This window comes from Podarcis filfolensis (genome assembly GCF_964270895.1).
Source record: "Podarcis filfolensis genome assembly, chromosome: 5".
Taxonomy (NCBI): Eukaryota; Metazoa; Chordata; class Lepidosauria; order Squamata; family Lacertidae; genus Podarcis; species Podarcis filfolensis.
The window spans coordinates 37,754,590-37,776,829 of record NC_139608.1 but is presented as its reverse complement, the minus strand read 5'-3'; the positions used below and the strand labels follow the sequence as shown (position 1 = coordinate 37,776,829).

The 22,240-nt window shown below is 43.6% G+C and overlaps 3 protein-coding genes and 1 long non-coding RNA gene across 11 annotated transcripts in view; 2 read left to right on the top strand and 2 right to left on the bottom strand.

Moving 5' to 3' along the window:
• The window catches only part of TSPEAR (thrombospondin type laminin G domain and EAR repeats), a 36,076-nt gene extending 29,290 nt beyond the window's left edge, over nucleotides 1-6,786 (top strand). For both annotated transcript variants that reach the window (XM_083616282.1, XM_083616283.1), the window contains 3 exons: nucleotides 2,392-2,573; nucleotides 2,886-2,987; nucleotides 5,266-6,786. In XM_083616282.1, coding sequence (XP_083472408.1) covers nucleotides 2,392-2,573; nucleotides 2,886-2,987; nucleotides 5,266-5,419 — 438 coding nt within the window. In that variant the 3' untranslated portion in view covers nucleotides 5,420-6,786. The remainder of the gene's footprint in view (nucleotides 1-2,391; nucleotides 2,574-2,885; nucleotides 2,988-5,265) is intronic.
• A 1,569-nt stretch (nucleotides 6,787-8,355) lies between these two features.
• LRRC3 (leucine rich repeat containing 3) lies at nucleotides 8,356-16,629 on the bottom strand. The gene is made up of 2 exons (XM_083616320.1): nucleotides 15,268-16,629; nucleotides 8,356-11,768 (listed from the first exon to the last, which is right to left on the bottom strand). Exon 2 carries the CDS (start codon nucleotides 11,738-11,740, stop codon nucleotides 10,955-10,957), a length of 786 nt encoding a protein of 261 aa, XP_083472446.1. The 5' UTR covers nucleotides 11,741-11,768; nucleotides 15,268-16,629; the 3' UTR covers nucleotides 8,356-10,954.
• LOC310763712 lies at nucleotides 12,755-17,507 on the top strand. 2 transcript variants are annotated; one of them, XR_014548769.1, is made up of 3 exons: nucleotides 13,726-13,874; nucleotides 14,808-14,908; nucleotides 17,331-17,507. It is a non-coding gene; the product is annotated as an uncharacterized lncRNA (long non-coding RNA). The 2 variants fall into 2 exon arrangements; XR_014548770.1 differs by lacking the exon at nucleotides 17,331-17,507 and having other exon boundaries at nucleotides 12,755-13,874; nucleotides 14,808-14,923.
• Nucleotides 17,508-21,058: 3,551 nt separating this feature from the next.
• Nucleotides 21,059-22,240, bottom strand: part of TRPM2 (transient receptor potential cation channel subfamily M member 2) — a 38,784-nt gene continuing 37,602 nt past the window's right edge. For all 6 annotated transcript variants that reach the window (XM_083616220.1, XM_083616223.1, XM_083616221.1 and 3 more), the window contains 2 exons: nucleotides 21,891-22,007; nucleotides 21,059-21,262 (listed from right to left, as the gene is read on the bottom strand). In XM_083616220.1, coding sequence (XP_083472346.1) covers nucleotides 21,137-21,262; nucleotides 21,891-22,007 — 243 coding nt within the window. In that variant the 3' untranslated portion in view covers nucleotides 21,059-21,136. The remainder of the gene's footprint in view (nucleotides 21,263-21,890; nucleotides 22,008-22,240) is intronic.

The following is a 22,240-nucleotide window of genomic DNA, read 5'->3' as shown; positions in this document are numbered from 1 at the left end:
TTGCCTGGAGCCAACAAAAATCTGGAGCTGGCCCTTGTTTTCCTTCATGGAACAATGCCTTAGAATGATTCCTTATGACGGAAAGCTATTGGAAAATGCTTCACTGGAATAAAAAATGCACATGGATTTTTCTGGCAAGCAAGCTGCCTCTGGGACTCTTAAATCTGCATCCATACAGCAGTTTATTCCATTTCCCCATTACCCTAATTGTTAATTTCTGCATTATATTTGAACTTCCACACAATGAAAAAGCCACTTCCAGGAACATAGAGCAAGTTGATAGATCGTTTCCGTGTTGTTTGCAAGCAGGGTTGTTGTTTTTTTCCTGGAAGCAAATTACATGGAGATGGGTGCTATACTTGCACTGTAGATTTCCAGAAGGGCTTGCTTTTAATGCCACGTGAAAGCTCAAATTAACAGTTAGGGAAATGGCATAAACTGCTGTGTGAATGCAGTCAAGTTCCAGTCTCAAGGAACTTTGAAGAATCTACATGGATTTTCAGCTTTGGCACAATATTTTCTGGCTACGTTCCTTCATAAATACATAGAAAACTGCTGTATACTGAGCCAGACCTTTGGTTCATTTAGCTCAGTGCTTTTAGCAGCAGCTCTCCAGGATTTCAGAGAGGAAGCTTTTCCCATTCTTACCTGAATCTGCCAGGGGTTGAGCCAGACACTTTCTTCAGGCAAAGCAGATGCTCTACCATTAAGCTACAGCCTTTGAAGTATTGCAATGGAGGAAAGACCATTGCCTCATTGAGACCACCCATAGGTCAGTGTAGATGTTCAGCAAAGGCAATCCTATTTCACGTGAGCTATGTTAGAAAATGGGTGGGTTGGCATGCATCATTTAACACCGCTCTGGAAATTGTGGTACTAGTTAAGAGCAGAGGACTGAGTTACATTTGTCCCTAGTAGGGCTGCTACTAAGATAATGTCCTAGTGCAAGGGAATGTCATGCATGAAATAAGAGAGCAGGAAGAAGCATTTGCCAGACATTCTGCTAGCAATATTTCCAATGGAACCCAGCTGTGCAGGAAGCAGAATGGAATGTGGTTTTGCATTCTTCATAATTGTGAACACCAGGGGGTTTCCAAGTAAAAACCAAGTGAGTGAACAGGCTGACATATCTGGACAGCTTTCTAAAATTGGGACCCACACCAGACCTTCCTTCTCATTGCTAACTAACTGTTAGGTCTGCTTCTGCAAGAGTTACGTGGCAACTCAAACCCTCTTGTACACCAGGCTGCAGGGGAGAAACGTCATTCTTAGAGCAGGAAGAAAGAAATGGTTTTTGAATGAGAGTGGCAGGGGAGGAGGGTAGCCCATTTTAATTTTGGTAGAATTTCCCTTTTTAAAAGGCGATATGAGCACTAATATGGAAAAGAAGAAAAGCATTCACCTTTAAAACACACACCCAAAAATGGGGGGGGGGGAGGGGACAAGGAAAAAATGCTTCCAAAATGGCTTGGGCATTTGGTGGATGGATTGGCGGTTGGAGTTTTCTTTTGTTTTCATGAGCAGAGGTCACAGGAACTGGGCAATGAGTGCCTGTGGCAGTATTGCAATCACCTTACACCAGGGATGAGTAGCCTTTGGCTCTTCATAGCTTCATGGCTGGGGCTGGTAGGAATTAGGAGTCCAGTTGGAAAGCTGCAGGTTCCCCATCCCAGGCTTACACACACTACCCTCAGCCTTTATTAAGAGAGAGAAGAATCAGATATGCAAGCAATTGTGGTTTGTCATTCAGTTACTGGCAAAATCAGTGTTCAAAGTCCAGCCTAAAAGGATGATGTCTGCACTGCTTGTCGCCAAAAGGTTATGACAGTGGTGTTAATAAAATTCTTACTGTATGTAGAAGCCCTTAATGCAGGAATGGGGAACCTTTTTCAGCCTAAGGGCCACATTCACTCATGGGTCAGCTTCTGGGGGCCACATGCCAGTGGTGGGTGTGGCCACAGGCAAAAAGTAGGTGGAGCAACAGTGTGGTTGTTGCCTTTGTGCAGTAGGCTACATTCAATCCATGTACATGAGATGTTCTACATACATCTCTCCATCCAGACACAATTCAAGGACATATTCTAGCAAGACAAAAACTCTCAAGGATGGGATGGAGTAAGGCCAGAGTGGGGCATGGCCTGGAGAGGGTGAACAGCCTAGATAGCACCTTGAGGCCTAGACAGAGTGGCCTACAGGGCTGAATGTGGCCCCCAAGCCTGAGGTTTCCCACCCCTGCTTTAATGGAAACTGATGTGCATGTGCTGAATGGCTTCCCTGAGGGAAAGTCGAGGTCTGGATTATTCTCCTCCATGTATTGTGTTGGATGCATTCTTCTGCAGTTGCTGCTCATTTTCTGAAAAGCTTTTATTCACGCCTTCTCTTTTGGTCTAGACTTTTGGTGCTGCTGACTGGGAAGTCTTCCAGATCCAAGACAGGGTCTTCCTCGCTCTGGCAAACAGCTATGACAGTACAATTGTTGCCCCAAACAACAGCTTTGCCATCAATTCTTCCATCTACGAGCTTAACATCACTGCACAGATGTTTGTCAAGTTCCAGGACATTCTTACCTACAGGTGCCTCCTTTATGTATTGCTGAAAACACCAGCTTTGTGTCATTTTGATAATAGAATGTGTTTTGGTCTGCCAGAATGTTTTGATTCTTTTTTAAAAAAATTGTAAGACTGCAGTCCAAAATGTGTTCTTAAATTGATCTAGGTGGTCGAAACGTATAATAGAAAGATGAAAACGCTCACTTCTCTTAAAATAGTCTGATTTTGGGAAATGATTTAAAAAATGTATTCTAAATAGTAAATGGAAAGAGGATGTTTTCCCAGGCAGTTATCCCGTTGTTGTAATCTCTTTTGTTTGGTTGGTTTCTGCTGCAGTGCTGTGGATTGGGAGTTCTTTTCAGTTGGAGAAGATAACTTTTTGGTGGTAGCAAATTCATTTGATGGTGTGACCTTTGCTGTAAACAGCATTATTTACAGGTAAGTAGGTGCACAACACCCTCAGTGTCATAGCTTGAGTCATACTTGATTATTTTCATAGTGAATGAAAGCGGAACTAGTAAAAGCACTAGTAAAAAGGGTAGGTAAAGGTAAAGGACCCCTGGATTGTTAAGTCCAGTCAAAGGCGACTATGGAGTTGCAGCGCTCATCTTGCTTTCAGGCTGAGGGAGCCGGCATTTGTCCACAGACAGTTTTCCAGGTCATGTGGCCAGCATGACTAAACCACTACTGCTGCACGGAGGACCATGACGAATGCCAGAGCACACAGAAATGCCTTCCTGCCGCAGCGGTACCTATTTATCTACTTGCACTGGCATGCTTTTGAACTGCTAGGTTGGCAGGAGCTGGGACAGAGCAATGGGAGCTTACCCTGTTGAGGGTTCAAACCGCTGACCTTCCAAGAGGCTCAGTGGTTTAGACCACAGCACCACCTTATGATGGTAACTAATATAGGAAGGAAAATCAATCTGATCTCAACCTGTGGGGCCGTGTTATTGTAAGGGTCTGGATGCAAATGGATATGCATATGTAAATACCATAGATCAAATATCACAGGCAGAATTTTCTTTTCACCTGCTTAGGTCACATAAAACAAAATGCACTCTTCCCTCACATTCTACTTGGAATAATTAAAGGGTATACATATGTGCACTAGCCCTCAATACATTGAAACACCAGATGCAGGAACTATCCCAGGAGCATGTCACTGGATACCACTGTTGATTAGTTAATATTTACCCTTTAAGTACAATTTCCCAGACTGCTGAGAACCCATGCTACCTGTCCGCAACACACTCTGCTACCTGTTACATATTTCAGAAGCTTTTCCAGGAGGATATAAAATACACCACCTCTATTAAGTCAGCTACTTTATGAAAGAAGGAAACTAGGTCAGTCTGGCATCATTTGTTCTCAATAAGACCATGTGAACTGTTAATGATCACTCGTTTGTTCTATTCAGTAACAGATATACTGGTTTTTTTATTGTTTCCTCCACTTGATATTAAAACCAAACCAATTAGCTCTACTTCCCTGGGTTTTATTCCTTCCATTAAAAAAAGGCATGGTGTTTGATCTTCTCCATTCCTCTGGGACTAGCCACACCAACCCAGTTTCCTTTTTGATCACACAACCAAAAAAGGAGAGCATAGCTGATGCATGTCCTCTGGGAGAAAGGATATGACTTGCAACAACTTGCTATGAAGACTGGCCTTGTGCATTGTATTGGAAACCTTAAGTGGAAGTGAATGGCCCTAAAATTATATCTGAATACTGTCAAGCAATAGCAGCCATCTACTATTGGATTCTGGACTTGATTGTGCAGTCCTGGAGAGGAGGGATATACAGTCAGGAGTGGGTGTGCACAGAGGGTGCTGCACATGCAATTCATTCCCTAATACAATTGTTAGGACTGTTTTTCTTCCCTTCTGCCCCTCCCACTCCCTCTCAGGAACCGGCAGTGAATCATGGTGTAGGAAAGTCAAAAGGCAATGCAGCTCCACTTGTGTAGCCCTGCTGGCTACCACGACTCAGTCTTTTACCCCCAATTTGTGCCCACAGTACATTTCCCTTCCTAAGTCAATAGCACTACCATGTGAGTCTCTGAAAGCCACATAACTTTGTACACTAGGCTACATGCAGAAGTCACCTCTGAAAGCCAGAGGTGAGGAGCTTTAGGCTTAGGGGCCAAAAATGGCCCTCTGAGCCTCTCTGTTTAACTCTTGGGGCCAGCTCACCCCTTCATCCCAGCCTATGCCTCCTCTCACGAAGCCACACCAGCTCACTGACTGTGCTCCACACACTTCTTAAGTGCTTTTGCCTGGCCAGGACATGTCATTGAATTGTGGCGATACCACTTGCTTACCTGAATGGTGGCTGGGGAGATGTGCTTTCTTTGTAAATCTACATATGATCCACTGTACAAAGGAAGAGACACACATCTGTTACACCACTCACATGTGTCCCCTAGAAGGGAATGTGGCGCCTGGGCGGAAAATAGTTTCCCACACTTGCTTTCAAGTGCTGCCTTGCGGCACAATGCCACAATGCCATATTCAAATATGATACAGTTATACTGGGTGTTAGGAGCGTGTCCGCTATCTATAAGGTAAGCTCTTTGAACTGGTGTTAAAGGAGCGCATTTCCTCACTAGGCCTTTTTCTGAATGGGAAAGCTGTTTGAAGGCAGTGGGGTAAAACGGATCCTGTGAGGTTGGTGATCATGAGCATTGAGTAACTCTTTTCTCTCTCTACTGTAGATGGCAAGGATATGAAGGCTTTGTAGCTGTTCACCATCTTCCAACGTTTGGCTGTAGGGACTGGGAAGCTTTCACCACTGCAGCTGGCTCTTACCTCATGTATTCAAGTGCAAAAGAACCACTATCCAGGGTGCTGAAGCTGAAAACCTTTTGATCTGGACAGGGGTGCTTTGATTTGCTGCAAACAAGTGGGCAAGTCCGGACTTGTGAGGAACTACTTTGGCTACTCAGGGCTAGGATCAGGAATGCTGTACCAAAGAGTCACTGCCATGAATGCCAGAGATGCCACAGGATAGATACCCAGGTTGCCTCTCTGGATTAGGCTGCTCAGGATTAGATTTCAAACCTGTTTTCCTGGAATGAGCTAGGAATATACATAACTTGGAGCTGGCCAGTGATATTAGTGAGTACAGTAACCTTGATTTCTCTCTCTCTCAGACATACCACACCATCCATGCAAGACAAACACATGCCCACTTCTGAACACCTTCCAGACCTAAGGAGCTGCTAATATAATCCACAACCTTGTGGGCAACAGAAACTAGAAGATGCCTTTAGCACATTATGGGCTACTGACCCCCAACTTAGCAATATGGAACAAATATAAGCATTTGGGTTCACTCCTTCCAGATTCCAGATGAATGCTTCCACTGCCATGTCACTTTATGGGAAGAGCTTCAGTGTGCACCATTTTGGCATATTCCAACCCGCTGTGAGCTCCTGTGGATATTGCTGGATCCCTGAGAAAGATCCTAGTAGAATGGAAAGAAGATTCCTTAGGATATGGATATGCTGTATGTAGCTTGAGAGCTTTGTGCTACAGCAAAGACTCAGCTGTTGTTTTTTCAAAGCTATTAAACCAGTTCAGGCAATTATTTATGGCTCTGGATTTTAGGAGTTCAAGGGAAAATATCTGGGCCTTGCTGAGAAAATCTGAAGCCCAATTACTCCCTTAATACAAAGTACTGCATTCACACCAGAGAAGATGCACAACCCATACTGGCTTGGGACGTCGTCATGCCAACAGTTGCACAGACCAGTGGGCTATGGTGAAAGCCCTGGCCTTACAAAGTGCCTCTGATCTGTACATTAGTCTTCCACATTTTCAGCATAACTACAAGGAACAGAAAGTCAGATGTATTCTTGTTATGTTTAGGCTTTATGAACAGCTATTGTGGATTTCACAAAATGGTGCTTATTGACATTTGGAAAGCCATTAGTACCTTGTCATGTGGATCTGTGACACTTCTCTAGTAAGCTCTACTCCATTTTCATTGGTGCTTTCTCAGTCTTTGCTTACATGTTAGCCTGTGAATAATCCCCCAAAATATAACTAATTCTTGTTATTGCAAAGGATTTCAAATCATTCTCTATAAATGATATGTTTATATTGTATGAATTGCTACTATTGACAATAGCAGTTCTTATAGGGAGGTGGAATTATTATTTATTATCCAAAGAATATTTGCAATTTTGAAAGTAGCACCCAATAAAATTGACAGAGTGACTTTGATAACCTCAGGGGTTATTTTTTGTTAGCACTGTAGACCCAAACACCCATCTTAGCTGAAATAAGTGAACAAATGCAGTTCCAGTTGCCATAACACTCTAGGTCCACATTACCTGGCTACCAGACTTACCTAAGTCAGGTTCAGCTTTGTCTGCAAAAACACACTGAAGTAACAAAACATAAAAGATGACTGTTGATTTTTACTACTACTTTGCATAATGCACAATTAATTTATGGAATTCACTGCCCCAGATTGTGGCTTTGGCCACTAGCATAGGTAAATCTCAAAGGGGATTAGAGATGAGAACATTTTACAGGGTCTGGAATGTGCTTATAAAGCAGCCTACAAGGTGCAAGGATGAGTGAAGCAATCCCATTCCAAAGCATCCTATGCAATCACAACTCCTAGTGAGACGTTCTTGACCACTTATGTCAACTAATCCACTTATGTTAACTAATCTTATAATTTATATAGTTTAATTTTATAGATAGGTTTAACTAATTTTAGCTCAGGCTAAAACTAAAAAATAAAATGGTTGTGTTCCTTACCAAGCCCAGGAGGGGGCAATGAAGGAGAATGTTCCAAAGGATGCTGTTAACAGTATGAAGGGGACTAAGCCAATTAGTGGGGTTTTTTAGTAATGGCATTTTCTAGGTAGGTCTTTTGGGCAATATAACCCTCATGCAGGAAATATGTGGGGTGTGTGAAGCAGTCTGAGGAAATGTTTGCCCTGTTCCTCCCATACCAGGCACAACAAACAGCAGCAAGCCTGACTTTACTGTACTAGTAAGCGTACACTTAACCAGCAACAATGTAAGACTATTTTATCTGTCTAAAACAGGGAGCCTACATTCTGCACTCCAGATGTTGCTATGTTCCAGCTTCTCTAACCCTCAGCCATCATGGCCAGGGATGATGGCAGCTGTAGTCCAACACATCTGGATGGCACACCACTGGCTACTCTGGACATACACCAATATTCCAGCTGGGAGTAGCTGTCTAGGGTCTCATGGAAGTTTTTCTCACCATCAGCTGTTACCTGATTCTTTTAACCTGAGGTGGCAGAGATTTAATCTTGGATCTTCTGCATTCAGAGCAGGGGCTGTTCTCGGTGAGTTGTGATCTCTAAAGTCAGTCAGAAAGCTGCTCCTGGTTCTCTGACCTAGATGATGTCACCTGTTTGTTACTTTCACATTTTGACAGTTCCTTTGAGGTGAGGGAATCTTAAGACAGTGCCAAGCTTTTTTGAAAAGGCAATGTGTGAAGAAGTCCAAACATTTCGGCTAAACAGTGCTGTGGGTAGCTGTTGCCTAGGTAACACACACACACACACACCAGGCACAAATAATGAGCAAAACCCTCCCAGCAAAACTTGCTAATTATTCCTTTTCGGTTATAACCAAGTCCTACATTCATCTGCTTGAAATAAGATGAATGGTATCTTTATGGGCTGGCTTCCTGCCCCTGGACCCACAGAGTGGAATTGTTGCTGAAAAGATACTTGATTTAGGCTTGATAACACCTGATTTAAGCTTCAGCATAATGTGTACGACTGTTTTCCAGACAATAAAGACACACACAACATACCAGATTTTATCCATTGTGCTTGCATTAGCTCTGATCCAGCATCAACAGCATAATATGTCATCCTTATGTATAATGGATGCAGGTAATCATCTTGTCAGGGAAAGGATATCACTTTTTTAAAGGATATACAACTTCTTTAAAAATGTGCAGTAGGAGTGCTCCAGCACTGTATCTGCGGGCAGGGGTGGGTGGGGTAGTCACACTCGACAAGAAAATTACCGTATTTTTCCGTGTATAAGACTAGGGTGGTTTTTTTACCACAAAATTAGGTTTAAAATTGGGGCTCATCTTTTACATGGGTAGTGCTGAGGGGTGTTTTCTTAATTTGGAGTCCCCCAAAATAGGGGGTGTCTTATATACAGAAAAATACAGTAAATACAGTCATACCTCGGATTGCGAACGTGATCTATACGGGAGGCACGTTAGCAACCTACAGCACCACGTCTGTGCCCGTGAGTGACGCGATTCGGCACTTCTGTGCATGCGCGTGACGTCATTTTGTGCTGCTGTGCATGTGCGAGCACTGAAACCTGGAAGTAACCCGTTCCAGTACTAACGGGTTCGGCGCGGTCTGTAACCCGAAAACGCACAACCCACAGTGTTCGCAACCTGAGGTATGACTGTAGACAAATAAAATCCAGTAAAATATATCCACTCCATTCTTCAGCTTGGCTATGACAAACTGTCAATTGGCTTCTCCGTTCCCAGAACACTCTCTTAACAGCCACTCCACTTGGTCATTAAACATTAGTATAAATTCTGAAAGAACTGGTGCCTCAAAGTGCTTAATTTGCTGTTTCATGCCCATCCCCTTTTTCAAATGTACCCTATAGGCAGGGACTGTATTGTTTTTCAATCTTTCTGAAGTATCTAAAAATCTTTATAGGCAGCAGCAGTAGCAGTGCTCCTGAAACTGAAGAGCAAATGGTTAGGTGAGGGAATCTTAGACAGTGCCAACCTTTTTTGAAAAAGCAATGTGTGAAGAAGTCCAAACATTCCTTTTTAAAGTAGCACAGGATGAGCGCTCCACTATGGTGGCAATGGAACCCAAAGAGCACACAGCCTCCCAATATAAAGTTCACAAAGCAGGCATTTGTGTAATGCATCATGAGTGATGTCACAGGCACAAGTTGTCTGTGATACACAACTGCACACTACAAGGACATCCCAGTAGCAATGTGTGTGCTAACAGAAGGATGATTTGTGTTCCGCCAGTAATGTAACATAGCAGTTCTGAGTGTTGGGCTGAGAGATATCCCTGCAACCCAACCTTGAGGCAGTCATGGGCACAACAGCTGAATAGCAAATGTGCATAAAGGGATAATCAGAAAAAGGCCCTAAAATCCTGTTCTTTTGGCACTGTGTTATCCCTCTTTTTTATTTTGGCTGTTAATTGCCAGAGTACTATTAAATTGGATCGTGTGTACTGTAGAAACAGAGTCTCAACAAACATGCATGTAGCTATACCCATTTTTCTAAAAAGGCTACTGGAGCTTTGAATACTGCAGCGGCTGAGATTATTTTAACAGTTTGAGGAACCACTTGAAATTTTATTTCCTTACTGTTTATTGTTTCAGCAAATGAGCTGCGTTGCCTAGGAATTTTTGTCAGCTGGAAAGACATGTTGAGTGTAGCAACTTGCCACTGCCATGTGCCCCCTAATTTTTGTTTAGGTTACATATAATCCATACCCTACTTTTCCGCCTTACTAAATACCAGTACCAGCTACATCTTAGGACCAACCTTGAGGAAGGGGGGTGGGTTTGCGATATGAGAAAGAGGCATATTTAGAAATAAGCATTTTCGGTCACGTGCTTCCTTCCTCCCTTTCTGTGGAAGAAGCCTGCTCAGGCTCGTTCGTTACATAATATATGCTTAAAATTGTCCTCTCTGATTATTTTCAATGTTCACCTTAATAGTGGTCACCATGAAAATAGGTTAGTAACCTAACAGAGAGTGAAGAGGTGCAGACTCCAAATGCCATGTAATACGTAAGCCCAAAGGAAGCACATACCCTCTTCAGCTTTGCAACACAAGCACGCTTACATCAAACATAATTCCTGCTCATGTACATGAATCTATGCGTGTGCAGGCTTGCACAATTTACTGATTTGAGAGAAAGGACTTTGTGTGGTTCCAAAAACTCCTGAGAGTGTGTGTTTGCAGTGTCCCAAAGAATCAAGTAAAGGTCAACCATGTACATACTTCCCATTGAAATCAAAAGCATTTTTGGAGCCACCAAGTTCTAGACACTGCAGGGCTTTGGGGTCTCTCCCACAGAATCAAATCCTGATTGTAAACATCTCACATCAACCGTCCATTGTCCTAAAGTTCTCCTAGAAAGCAGATCTCCTTATCTCTAGTTTCTGCTGGAATCCTTCTGCTGGTAATATGGCACAGAACATGAGAACCTTGGCTTGGACACTCTTCCTATATTTATATAACAACAAGTTTTCATTTTCTATTAAACTGTTGGTTTGTTTTTGTTAAAAAAAAAGTTGTTGCAGAACTAGTTGGACATAAATGTCCCAAGTCCCTCCCAACGTTCTTTCCTACATAGAAAACTGGAAGCCAAGGATCAACATTCCTGGCTACAGGATAGTGCTGATGGTCTCTTTAGGGACCCTTGTGCTAGGCAGGGATTTCAGATATTCCAGGTGCTTCTTTGTGTCCTCTTGGTTGTGCCGAACATAGTACACCACATAGCTGATGACTAAAGTAAACCAGCTGAACATGGTAACGAACATGGCGACATCCGTGGTTTTCTGGTGCATGTTGCAAAAGTTGATGCCCGAATCGAGGATATGGAGCAGGGGTTTCCCAGCGTACTCCTCTTGCACAGATGTCTGGCAGGTGATCTCGTTGACTGAATCGGGGTCTAGTTTCACTTCCCACAAGACTTCCTGCAGAGTACATTCACAGTGCCAGGGGTTATTGGACAGGCGGATCATGGCATTTAAGTTGACCAGAGCTTCCTTTGGGATCCTCTGGATGTGGTTGCCAGAGAGGTCAAGCAGCCGCAGGCCATCGGCAACCCCTTTGAACGCTGCAGAATCAATCTTCTCAATGGCATTTTTGGAGAGGTCTATCTCCTGCAAGTGGGCGAGGTGCCTGAATGTGCTGTTAGGGACAGAGGTGATCTTATTGGCATCCAGTTTCAAAAACATGGTGTCCTTGGGAATATCTTTTGGAATTTCATCTAGGTTGCTAGCACTGCACAGAACAGCTGTGGCTCCCGAGTAGTTGGTGCACTGGCACTGGTCTGGGCAGGAGGTACAACAACCGGAAGGGGCGCAGAAGAGGAGGCAGAAGAGGGCTTGAGACCAGAACAACAGTGCAGGCCGAGATGCTTCAGCTGCTAGAAACATGCTGGTCATCCAATCAGGAGTGTGCAGTCCTGCATGGCTGCAAAGGCAAAGGCAAGGCTCTCTCAAAATCTTTTAAACTAAGAATTCCTACCATCACACAGCTATCTGCAGAGACACAGGTCCAGCCCAGCCATCTGCTCCTCATTCATTCCTCTTGTCTTCCAGAGGTGGGTAAGCAACCCAAATCAGTGCCGGATTAAACCCTGTGGAGGCCCCTAGACAGTCAAAATCTTGGGGGAGGGGAGGCCCTCACATTGAACTAAGAAAGCTTGATTGTAATTTTCTTTCAACATCAAATCAATATTATTTTGGCCCATTGTTGTAGGGCCCATAAGATGGTGCTTACTCTGCCTATTTGGTAATCTGGCACTGATCACCACAGGGAAGACAATATGAATAGGTTTTTCTAGGATTTGTGATTCTCTGGTTCAGTCTAAGACAGCCGACCAAGCACCTGCTGTCCTACAAAGTTTGAGGACATGTTACAAATGCATGTTACGAAGGCCTGACAGCCAGCCAGCCTTCCTTCCTTTGCTGGAACCATGGACATGGGCGGGGAGGACACAAACAAATGACGGCAGAAGTTAGCCCATATGGCCTTGGCAAATACATGCTCCCAAAGCCACATTGGCTGAGATTAGTACAAACACAGGTCTGGCACCAACAGTGGAAGCAGGAGGCAGGGTGCTTAACTGGTTTTGGATCACAGCTGAAGAGGACTTTAAAGATAATCCAAATATTGGTGTTCTTCCATTTAGAAAGGGCAGGGGACACGTGAATAAATCCTGTTTTACATTTGAATTACATTTTACTGGCGACAATGCAATGTGTTCTGACATTTGTATTGCACTGTCCATTGTAATGTTTTTTTATGTGAGGAATTTTCTGTGTGGCAGTTAGTTTAACTGTCGCTCGGGGCCTTAACTGACACCTATGAAGAAAGGTTGGTATTAGAATTCCCAGTATGCAAATAAAGAATTGAATGTATGCACATTTTGATTGGTGGGTGCAGGTTTAGAACTTTCAGTTAAACAGTGTGATTGGCTGGGACTGGAATGGAAGGGCCAGAAGAAGCGCATATAAGGTCGGCTGCTGGTCAGTGGTTAGTTAGTTGGGTTGAGACGGCTGGAGGTGCATGGTGTCTGTGGAGTCAGCCAAAAGGAAGAGACAAAACCAGATGAAGAGGATTGGATAAGAGGAAGGAAGACCTGAGAGGCAGGTAGAGCGGCTTGGTGGATGAAGGACAGTGGAATCATTTGGCTTAGGCTGAATAGAAAAGGGGAGAACCTGCCTGCAACACTGAAGGGAGAAGGGAGAAGCAGCTTGAAATGCTGGACTCTGGTGACTGGCAGGAGTAGTGAGGGAAGATTCTGACGGCAGTACAGCAAGACAAACCAGTACTTACACAGGTCAGAAAAAAGGATTGGAAAAAGTCTTCCACTACAGTGTTGGTGGGGATTAACTTGGGTGGAGAGAACAGAAGGGCAATTTGGCAAAAGATTTTTATAGGGTAACTAACTGATTCCTTAAAGCTGTCTCCGTTTAACATTATAGTTGGATATAAGCTGTTGATATTTAAACTGACAGTAACAATACTACGGTATACTACGGTAATATTTTAAAGTAACCAGCTAAGCTTGTGCACCTTATAATCTTGTAGGTCATAAAGGTAAAGTACCTTCGTTAAATGTAATATCCGTATATGACTAGCTTTGTACCATGCCTATCCCCCAACCTTACTGGGTTACTGGTAAGTTAAGGGTTCAGACAAAGTAAGCGAGACTGAATGAGCAACAATGGAATGAGAGATGGGTTTTGTTATTATAGATTAAGTAAGGAAATGCCCTGCCCTCCTTTCCTCCACAGGTGGCAAGAAGGAAATGGGCCTTCTCCCCTGTTATCAGAGAGGTATTAACAACAACATGCTTCTGTCACATCCATTTAATCAAAGGTTTTCCCAATAATTAATGCTAGATTCTGCAATCATATATTTTTCTGATATTTGTATTTTTCAAAATCGTTTTAATGTATGCAGGAGCAACCAGTGCTGTGGTGCCAGTCACCCTCTGAGCAGCAGCAACACTGCCAAGTGTGGCGGCAGGGGGGCAGTGTTTCAACCTTACCACTGTCTTGTCCCATTCAGGTAAGTGACAGCATCACCCCACCCATTCCTGAACATATTTTACATTGTGAACTGCTTTGGCATTTTCTTAATAATAGGAAGCGATATAAAAGTACTTTAAAATACATTAAAATAAATAAAATGTGTAACCTCTGCAGAGGGAAAAGCAGCTGTGGAGGGCAATGTGGAGTGGAGAAGTGATGAGTCGGAAAGGGGTTAGGCACTCCCTTAACCCCTACCACACCTCTACTTTAAAAAGCGTACCCTTCAGAAGTATTTTTTCCTCAATGAAACCAGGTCTATCGGGTTCGTCACATGCATTTGTGCATAACACTCAAATATTTATTTGAATCATGTTCAGAATATATTACCAACTTCGTATGGCTGTTGATAAAATGACCCCAATTTTTTAAAAAATCAAGACACTGAAAACTGCATAACTGATGGCCATTATTGTTGCTGTTGCATTTATCAATCCATGCCTCAACCTACGCTACTCATAGCCCATTCTACACCACAAATTTGTATCAGTTTTATACAAGCTTAACTATGATGGATGGGAACCCTAGTCTGGGGAAGGGTACTTACAATTCTATGACATCTCTAAACCTTCACTCATAGAACTACAATCCCCAGAGTTCCCTGAGGAAAGGAAATGACTAGGACTGCTACACTACAGCTTAAGTCTGTAGTATAAATATGCCCTGCTAGTGGCCAGCTGGGAGCTAGAAAATTGAAGTTATTTTGCATTTGAACATCAGGGCATTATAGGGTGTTGATGACCAGCTGTATGTATCCTGTTATGGATCTCAGTCTTTGACTGTAGTGATGATGACGATGGTGATGATGATAGAGGAGAAATCCCCTCTATCTCCGGGAGAATCCCGCTGCTTCCCCCCTCCCTTGTCCTACCTAGGACCGTTTTCAGCGGCGGCGTTCCTTTCCCTTTAATAGATGCGTCGTCGAGGGAATTCTGACAGGCGCAGCTTTTCCAAGCTGGGCAAGCGCCGTGACATGACAAGAGGCATCTGCTGCTTTCCCCACAACTATTAAAGGTACATGAGTCATAACGCCCAGAGGTTTGGCCATCCCTGCTGTAAGCCCAGCAGGGAAAGAGGCTGATCTCGCCTTTCCCTCCAGGCGATGTGAATATGACACTAAAGATCTCGCTGCAGCATCCGCCCACACGGCGCTTCTCAGACTTCCGAGCACGATGCCCGCAGTGCAAAAGCAGCCCGGATCTCGGAATCCCGCTTTGCAGGGCTCCGAGAGCCTCGCCAACAGTGCTTTAACTTAGATCGCTATGGATCCCATCCATCCTGCAGTTCCGTCCCCGTTAAAATTACAGGCTGGCCCTCCCCGGCGCACCCCTCCCTCCCTTGCACAACCTGAGGATGGCGTGCAGGCGCGTTACCTGAGCTGAGGTCACTGGAGCCCACCGGACGCGACTGTGCCAAGTTTCTCCCGCGCCACCAGCGCAGCGCCGCTCTCCTGGCCACGCCCTTAGTCGAGGGGGCGGGCGCAGCCCGAGGCGGCGGCGGCACCGCGGCGAGGACTTGCAGCCCGCTTGCGCGCAGGACTTGTTGCTGCCATCCTCTCGCCTTCCTCCCAGTCGCACACAAAGCCGTTCATGGGGGCTGCCGGCTGTAATTGGATAGCGCCTGCTTGTCACCGACAGCCTGGAGGGGGGCATCCTTGGATTTTTTAAAGGGGCAGCTGCTGCTCAGGCAGAAGGGAGTCTCGCCTTGCCTCGCGCTCACAGCCATATTGCGCTTTTACGCATTTGGAAAGCAGATCCGGGGAGGCCAGAGAAAGCCGCCAGTCCTTGTTGCGTCTGCTGTCGAGCCGCCGGCTTGGGTCTCGCTCCGAACGCCGCTTTTATTATCTACTAAAATGCCATCTGTGAAGTTGCATTTCAGTCCTCGTGTTGAGAAACGGTGGCATGGGATGGGGATCTCGCGTCTGCGCGCACGTGGCACATGCATACCCGACATGTGTTTGCAGGCGCGCCTCCCGACACCAGGGAAAGGTCCACGACAAACGCCATAGGGCGTGAGTCCCGTTTGTCTGGCCCAAAGACTTAAAAGGCCGTACAGTAATTTATAGGCACTTACTACCATTCTACCGTAATAGAACTTTGGTTGCAAGTCCGCGGCGGGAAGGGATCCGCACACGTGTGTTGGGATGTGTAGGGAATTTTGAGAGGGAAAAACCTTTATGGAAACTGTCTGGCGCCTGAGGCCTGGAAGGACTTCTCATTCTGTATACTGCAGTTAAGCCTTTTTAGATGGGCTGAGAGATGTCAGTGTGGTCAGTAGGCTCCTGTTCAAAGGCCCTTTGCTGTATTGCCACATTACACAATATTTCTGGATCTCACTTAAAAATATGCAGTGTGCAGTATACCAGACCAGTTGTCATTTTCAAAACTGCACTATTTGAAAGCTGTAGATTTGATTCAGTATCAAAATTGTATTTGTATACTGCTTTTGTTTGTCCATTTTCAACATTGCAACACTACCGAACTATTCACTGGTCACAGGTGTTAAATTGTTGTTGCCTAAAATCTACAAGGGAGGAGAGCACTTTGGCACTCTGGTCATACTTTTGAGCTTCCCATAGGCAACTTGTTGGCTTTCGTGAGGCCAGGATGTTGTATTAGATAGGCCTTCAGAGTGCTTTTTGCAATAGTCTTCGTATGTTCACACACTTAAACCCATCTTATGGCATAGGTGTAACCAGGATTTATGGGGGGGTGGGCAGAACACACATGTCTTGTTCCAGAACTGAGCTACCTGCAACACAATTGGTCAGTTCATAAAAGCCATGCGTATCACTTATCACTAGAATGCACATCATCATCCAAGTGACCTCCGCAAGCATTTCAATTTCAAATATTCTGATTAAAATACAGTGGTACCTCGGGTTAAGTACTTAAGGTGTAATTTTAGGCTGAATGCACTTACCCATTCCTGTGCACAAGTGTTTCTGCTGTAGAGTGACCTCTTCTCCCAACTGCCACCTTAAAGGACATGCATACATAGCTCCAAACTGAAAGCTGGCGGTTTTTCACGCACCTGTTTGTCTTGTAGTTTTCAACCACTTGGTTTATTTCAAATTTGTTTAAAACTTTAAAGTTGGTAAGCACTTTACTATTAAAAAAGCACTTTAAGATGGGAGGAATGGCTTTGTTATTTGCATGAGGTCGGTCAGTAGTAATAAATCAGCATGTGCAAATAAGGCTTTTATTGAAAACCAAAACAGGATTACTCTGAGCTTGATGTGGGGTATACTATGGAGGGGGACATGCACAGTAGGTTATCTGAATCCTCCAGATGTGTGTCCATAGTGATCTCACTGCTAAAATTATATCATTTGGTCACAACATATTCACGTTTCATATTCTCTGGGACCAGCCCATCAATACAATTCTATTAAAAACATGTCTTCAAGTTCTGTCTCTTTCATGAACCTTCCCAGATTTGTCTCAGGCTTTTAGAATATTTCTACATAAAACAAGAAATCTCCAAATGAATGGGAGATCAAACTACTTTGCAACAGATTAACAGAGAGAGTAAAGCTATTGAGGAAAAACTAGCTGACAGTGTATTATACAATCTTCCCACCTATAAATAAAAAGCAGCAGCATTAATGGAATCTCTGGCATGGATATATCAACACTTGGCGAAAGCACAGCTTTTTATTAAGCAGCAGCAGACCAATGTGAGGCATAAGCATAGAATCCATTAACATTAGCACCATTGGACTAACATGAAATATCAAGATGCCCCAATATTAAGGTGAGTATGAGGAAGAATGTGAAGTAGGAGCACTACAGTCCAAAGAAAATTCAGAAGCAAAAACATTTCAGTAATGGCATTTGAAGCAGTTTCTTCTAATTAATTTTACACATAATGGATTAGTGGTATCTTACAAAGAAGGATTAGACCAGCACCATTTGGAATTGTGAAAATGCTCATGGGAATACTCTTTGTAAAATGTTGTTTCTGTGTAATGAGTACTTGTGAGCAGGGACCATCTAGTCACTTATGCATTGCCAAAAGAGAGGGCAAACAAAAAGGATTTGTCTGTGCAAATTACCTCCATTGAAACAAATGAGGTTTGTAGTGTTGTTGAAAAAGAATTCAGAGTGTATCAGAACACTAATAGAACAGATTACTGGGAATTAGTATCTCTGGCCATAGTTCACTGTGTAGTAATGTTTCAAGTAACTTTTACATGATTTAAATTACACAAATGGAAATTTATTGAATGCGTAACACAAGCTAAGCTTATGATATTTGGGGAACATTTTCCTTTTTTTACCTGAGGCTAAATCCAGAGTTTACTATTACAGCAAGAAATTGTTACTAATATTAATTACCATGCTGTGGCATAGATTGTGGTCACATTCTTTCAGTAACTCTTCAAGCTAAGGTTGCCATATTTCAAAATGTGAAAATCCAAACACAAAAGTTCCGACATGGGTTGCCATATGTCCAGGTTGTCCCAGACATTTCAGTGCTTTCTGCCCAGTTTCCAACTACCATATTCCAGAATTCCAGACACATGGCAACCCTACTTCAAGCAAACTATTTAATTTAGGCTTTGAACTCAAATAAATTGACTTTACGTTGAACTCACATTGACTTCACTTGCACCAGTCTTTTAGATCTGGGGCATCATGGTGCCATCTTGTTGGACTACAGTTCTCATTGTTCCTGACTACTGGCCATACTGGCTAAGGCTGGTGGGACCTGGAGTCTGGCAACTTCTAGAGGGCACCACATTCACTAATCCTTACTAGGTAAGGCCCAACAGCTTCTAGCATGAAAACATAGAAATGGTAAGTTGCTGCAGTTTTGTACGTTATTGTTTTTAAAGCTGAGAGCCTGGGCCTCTCGAAGCACAGTCAATTTGCCCCATAAATAAGGCAGAATAAGACTGAATATATTCCTGAAAATATGGAGCACTAAAAAGAGGAGTGTATTAAATGCAAGAGAACTGTAAGCAATGCAGACAAAGCTGTGTGCATCCAAATGGCAGTACAGGATCCATCAAAGAAAACATGGAGCTTTGTGCCTTTTTAGCACCCTGGCTAAAGGCCTATACTTAGAGGTAAGTTTTATTATAGTGGCTATTAACTAAAACAGAAACAGTTATGTTCAGAGATGATGCATCTGATTGCCAGATGCTGGAACCAAATATCTGGGAAACTATCTTCATCTTGCACTTTTTATTGGAAATCAACTGTTGGATTATTTGGACCTTGGTTTGATCCAGGTAGGGCATTTTAGATTCTTATGGATGACTGTGACATGACCCAAGAGAGCATGGAGAAAAGTAATTTGATTCAAAGACTGCACTCAGATTCAGCACAAGAATCAACACACTATCAGCTAGATGGCAAAACGGTGAACACAGAATCAGAAAATGGGAAAACAGTTAAGAAAATTCAAATGATGTGGGTGCCTTGAATGAACAAACTAAGTTTTAATTATGTCAACATCTGATGCAATTTAGCTATCAGCCTACTTGAAAATTGAGAAGACAATTAGTTTTATGTTGCAGTAGAACAGGGGTGAGGAAACTTATTTCAGCCCAAGAGGCAGATCTGAATTTGGCCAGCCTTTTAGGGGCCACATTCCTGTGGTGGGTGGGGCAAAATAAAAGCTACCAAAAAGGAAACACATGTACAGTATCTCCATTCCCTACCATTGTCAGAAATATACATGTATCAGACATGAAGGCATACGGTTCTCACTCACTTCCCTCAACACTCTCTTATCCACCCTCACTCTATTGCTGCGGTGGGTGGAAATGCTGCCTTTTACTTTTAAGCACACAATTTATCTCTGTGCACTGTGGAACTTAGCACTAAAATTGGAGATAAGCCCTTAAGGAGCAGGCAGAGGGATCTCTTATCTCCATAAAATGACATGGGGTGATTGGCAGGTGGGCAGGGCTCACTGGGACAGGCTTGGTGGGCTGGATTGTGGGATATGGTGGGCTATATTTGCCCCAAGGTTCAGAGATTTCCCATTACTGGAGTGAAAGCTCCTGTAATTTCAGTTGAAAAGAGCCTGGAGACTTTATAAAACTTTACCCTGCAGGGCCTAGGATCAACAGTGTAGAAAGCCCATGTGATGTCATGGTTAGTGTGTTGGACTAGGACCTGGGAGACCAAGGTTCAAATCCCCACACAGCCATGAAGCTTACCGGGTGACCTTGGACCAGTCACTGTCTCTCCACATAACCTACTTCACAGAAAAGTGACCTTGGACCAGTCACTGTCTCTCCACTAATAATAATAATTTATTATTTATACCCCGCCCATCTGGCTGGGCTTCCCCTCACATAACCTACCTCACAGAAAAGGAGAGGGAAGAGCCATTTGCACCAACTTAAGCTCCTTGAAGGAAAAGGTAGTATATAAATGTAAAACAGTAAGAAGCCTTGTGCAGAGGTTCCTTCTGCCTTGACATATCTCCACAGCAAAGAACGGATTTGGTTATACTTTTAAAAAAAACCCAGTGTCAGAATGAATTTCCAGCCTCAACTTGGCCAGAACTGCATTGATGAAAGCAAAGCAATAGGTAGCAGTGGAAGAGCCGCCTTCTCTTAACCTTGGCAACCACTAATGCCTGGTTCAGAGATGCTTCTTCAGCTCAGTATGCCAAAGACTTATCACGGAACAACATCAGACTTGTGAATTGATCTACTGAAAGCTGATGGTCTTCTGCTTGTGACAAATTCCTAGCTCCAGAGTCTTTGGGAAATGGCTTGTATGCTGGACACAGGACTACTTTTTCCAAAGGCAGCATTGATGAGAGGACATGCATCTTGAAGGCAGTGCAGCCGGCCTCTTTCCATTACCTAACCAGTGATCCTAACCAGAATCAGGCCCCACTGCACTGCCTACTTTGCAGATTTAGAATGCCATCCTGAGCGCTAGGATTATCTGTATCGGTTGCAAGATACATTGTTAGCCAATGGAACAGCTGAAAAGGAAATCCAGTGCCCCAGCAGCCCTGCTCCAGGAAGAACAACAAAAGAATGCTCTGCCCCTTTTCCTTCTATGGGCAAATACTGTTATTCAAGGGCCAAGATTACATTGCTTTCTACAGTCATTTTGTGAGGGTCAGCTAAAGTGTTATTCTGCACACAGGAAAAAGAAAATGCACAAAGAAAATCACCAGAGGGAAAGATGTCAGTCAGGTTTTGCTGCATTTTTAAAGAGCTGAGAGAGAAATGAGAGGAAGACTAAGGGTGATGGTCCTGTGTCCTCAGTAGTATGCCCCCAGGAGGACACATGCTTTCTGCAGGAGTTCTTTGTGGTTCACATAAAGCGGGATTCTCTTATCCACAACCTGCCACCGGACGGTCGCCTCCAGATCACAGCCCTGGAGAAACTGCAGAAAGAAACCCCAAAAGGAATATAGGTTACTGTCAGCTTCCTATCAGCCTCTCGCAAGCCACAGTTACAGTCCAAGTGATATGGATAGATTCTCTCAGAACCATCAATACATCTACTAACAGGGGTTTACCGAGTATTAAAAGAACCTGTGGGAAATAGTCAAAACAGGCACTCTTGGGGCCTGCTCCACTTCTTTCTACTTTCTACTTTGTGCTATATATAGCACTGTGCCTGCATCTGATTACACCAAGGTGTGCTGAATATTCCTGATTACAGCCCTCAGGAACTGCAATGCAATATTTTAATTACAGAGTAGTATTAGGTAATTATCTCTCACACACACTCAGACGCATACATGCACACACAGAGAACCACCTCTCCAATATCTGCCCATTCATTTCTTTTTCTATGCCCTCAGCATCGTCTTTCTTAAGCTTCCCAAATATTTTCACTTGGCACCATGCCCATTCTGATGCTTAAGATTCAAGGAGCTGCCCTTCCTCCCTCTTCTTACACAGCAAGATTTCATGCCATGGTTTCTGCAAAACCTGTGGCTTTCATCCCACTACCTCTAGAGGAGAATTTTGTGGCATAAGGGTAATAAGCTGTATTATGGCATGTACCGAATTCATACGCTTCATCTCCACATCATTATGCTCTTCAAAGTGCACACTAATGGCCACCGTTTCTATCCAGGCATTGTCTGTGTTCCTGGGGTCATCCACGTATCCTTTGTATACCTAGAAGTAGGTGAATGAAGGGTAGATGGAAAAAGAGAAGACATAATGTATGGATTCTTCCTAAAACTGGTGATCGTTATGTTCTAAAGATCTCTCCAAATGATTGAGGTGAAGAGTAGATATTAAAGTAGCTTTTCCAAGGGCATGGTGGCTTTGCTCCTTTATTAAAGAAAATACAAGTCAACCAAAGTGCCCAAGGATGGAAGGTTAGTACCAGACAGCAATTAGATTTC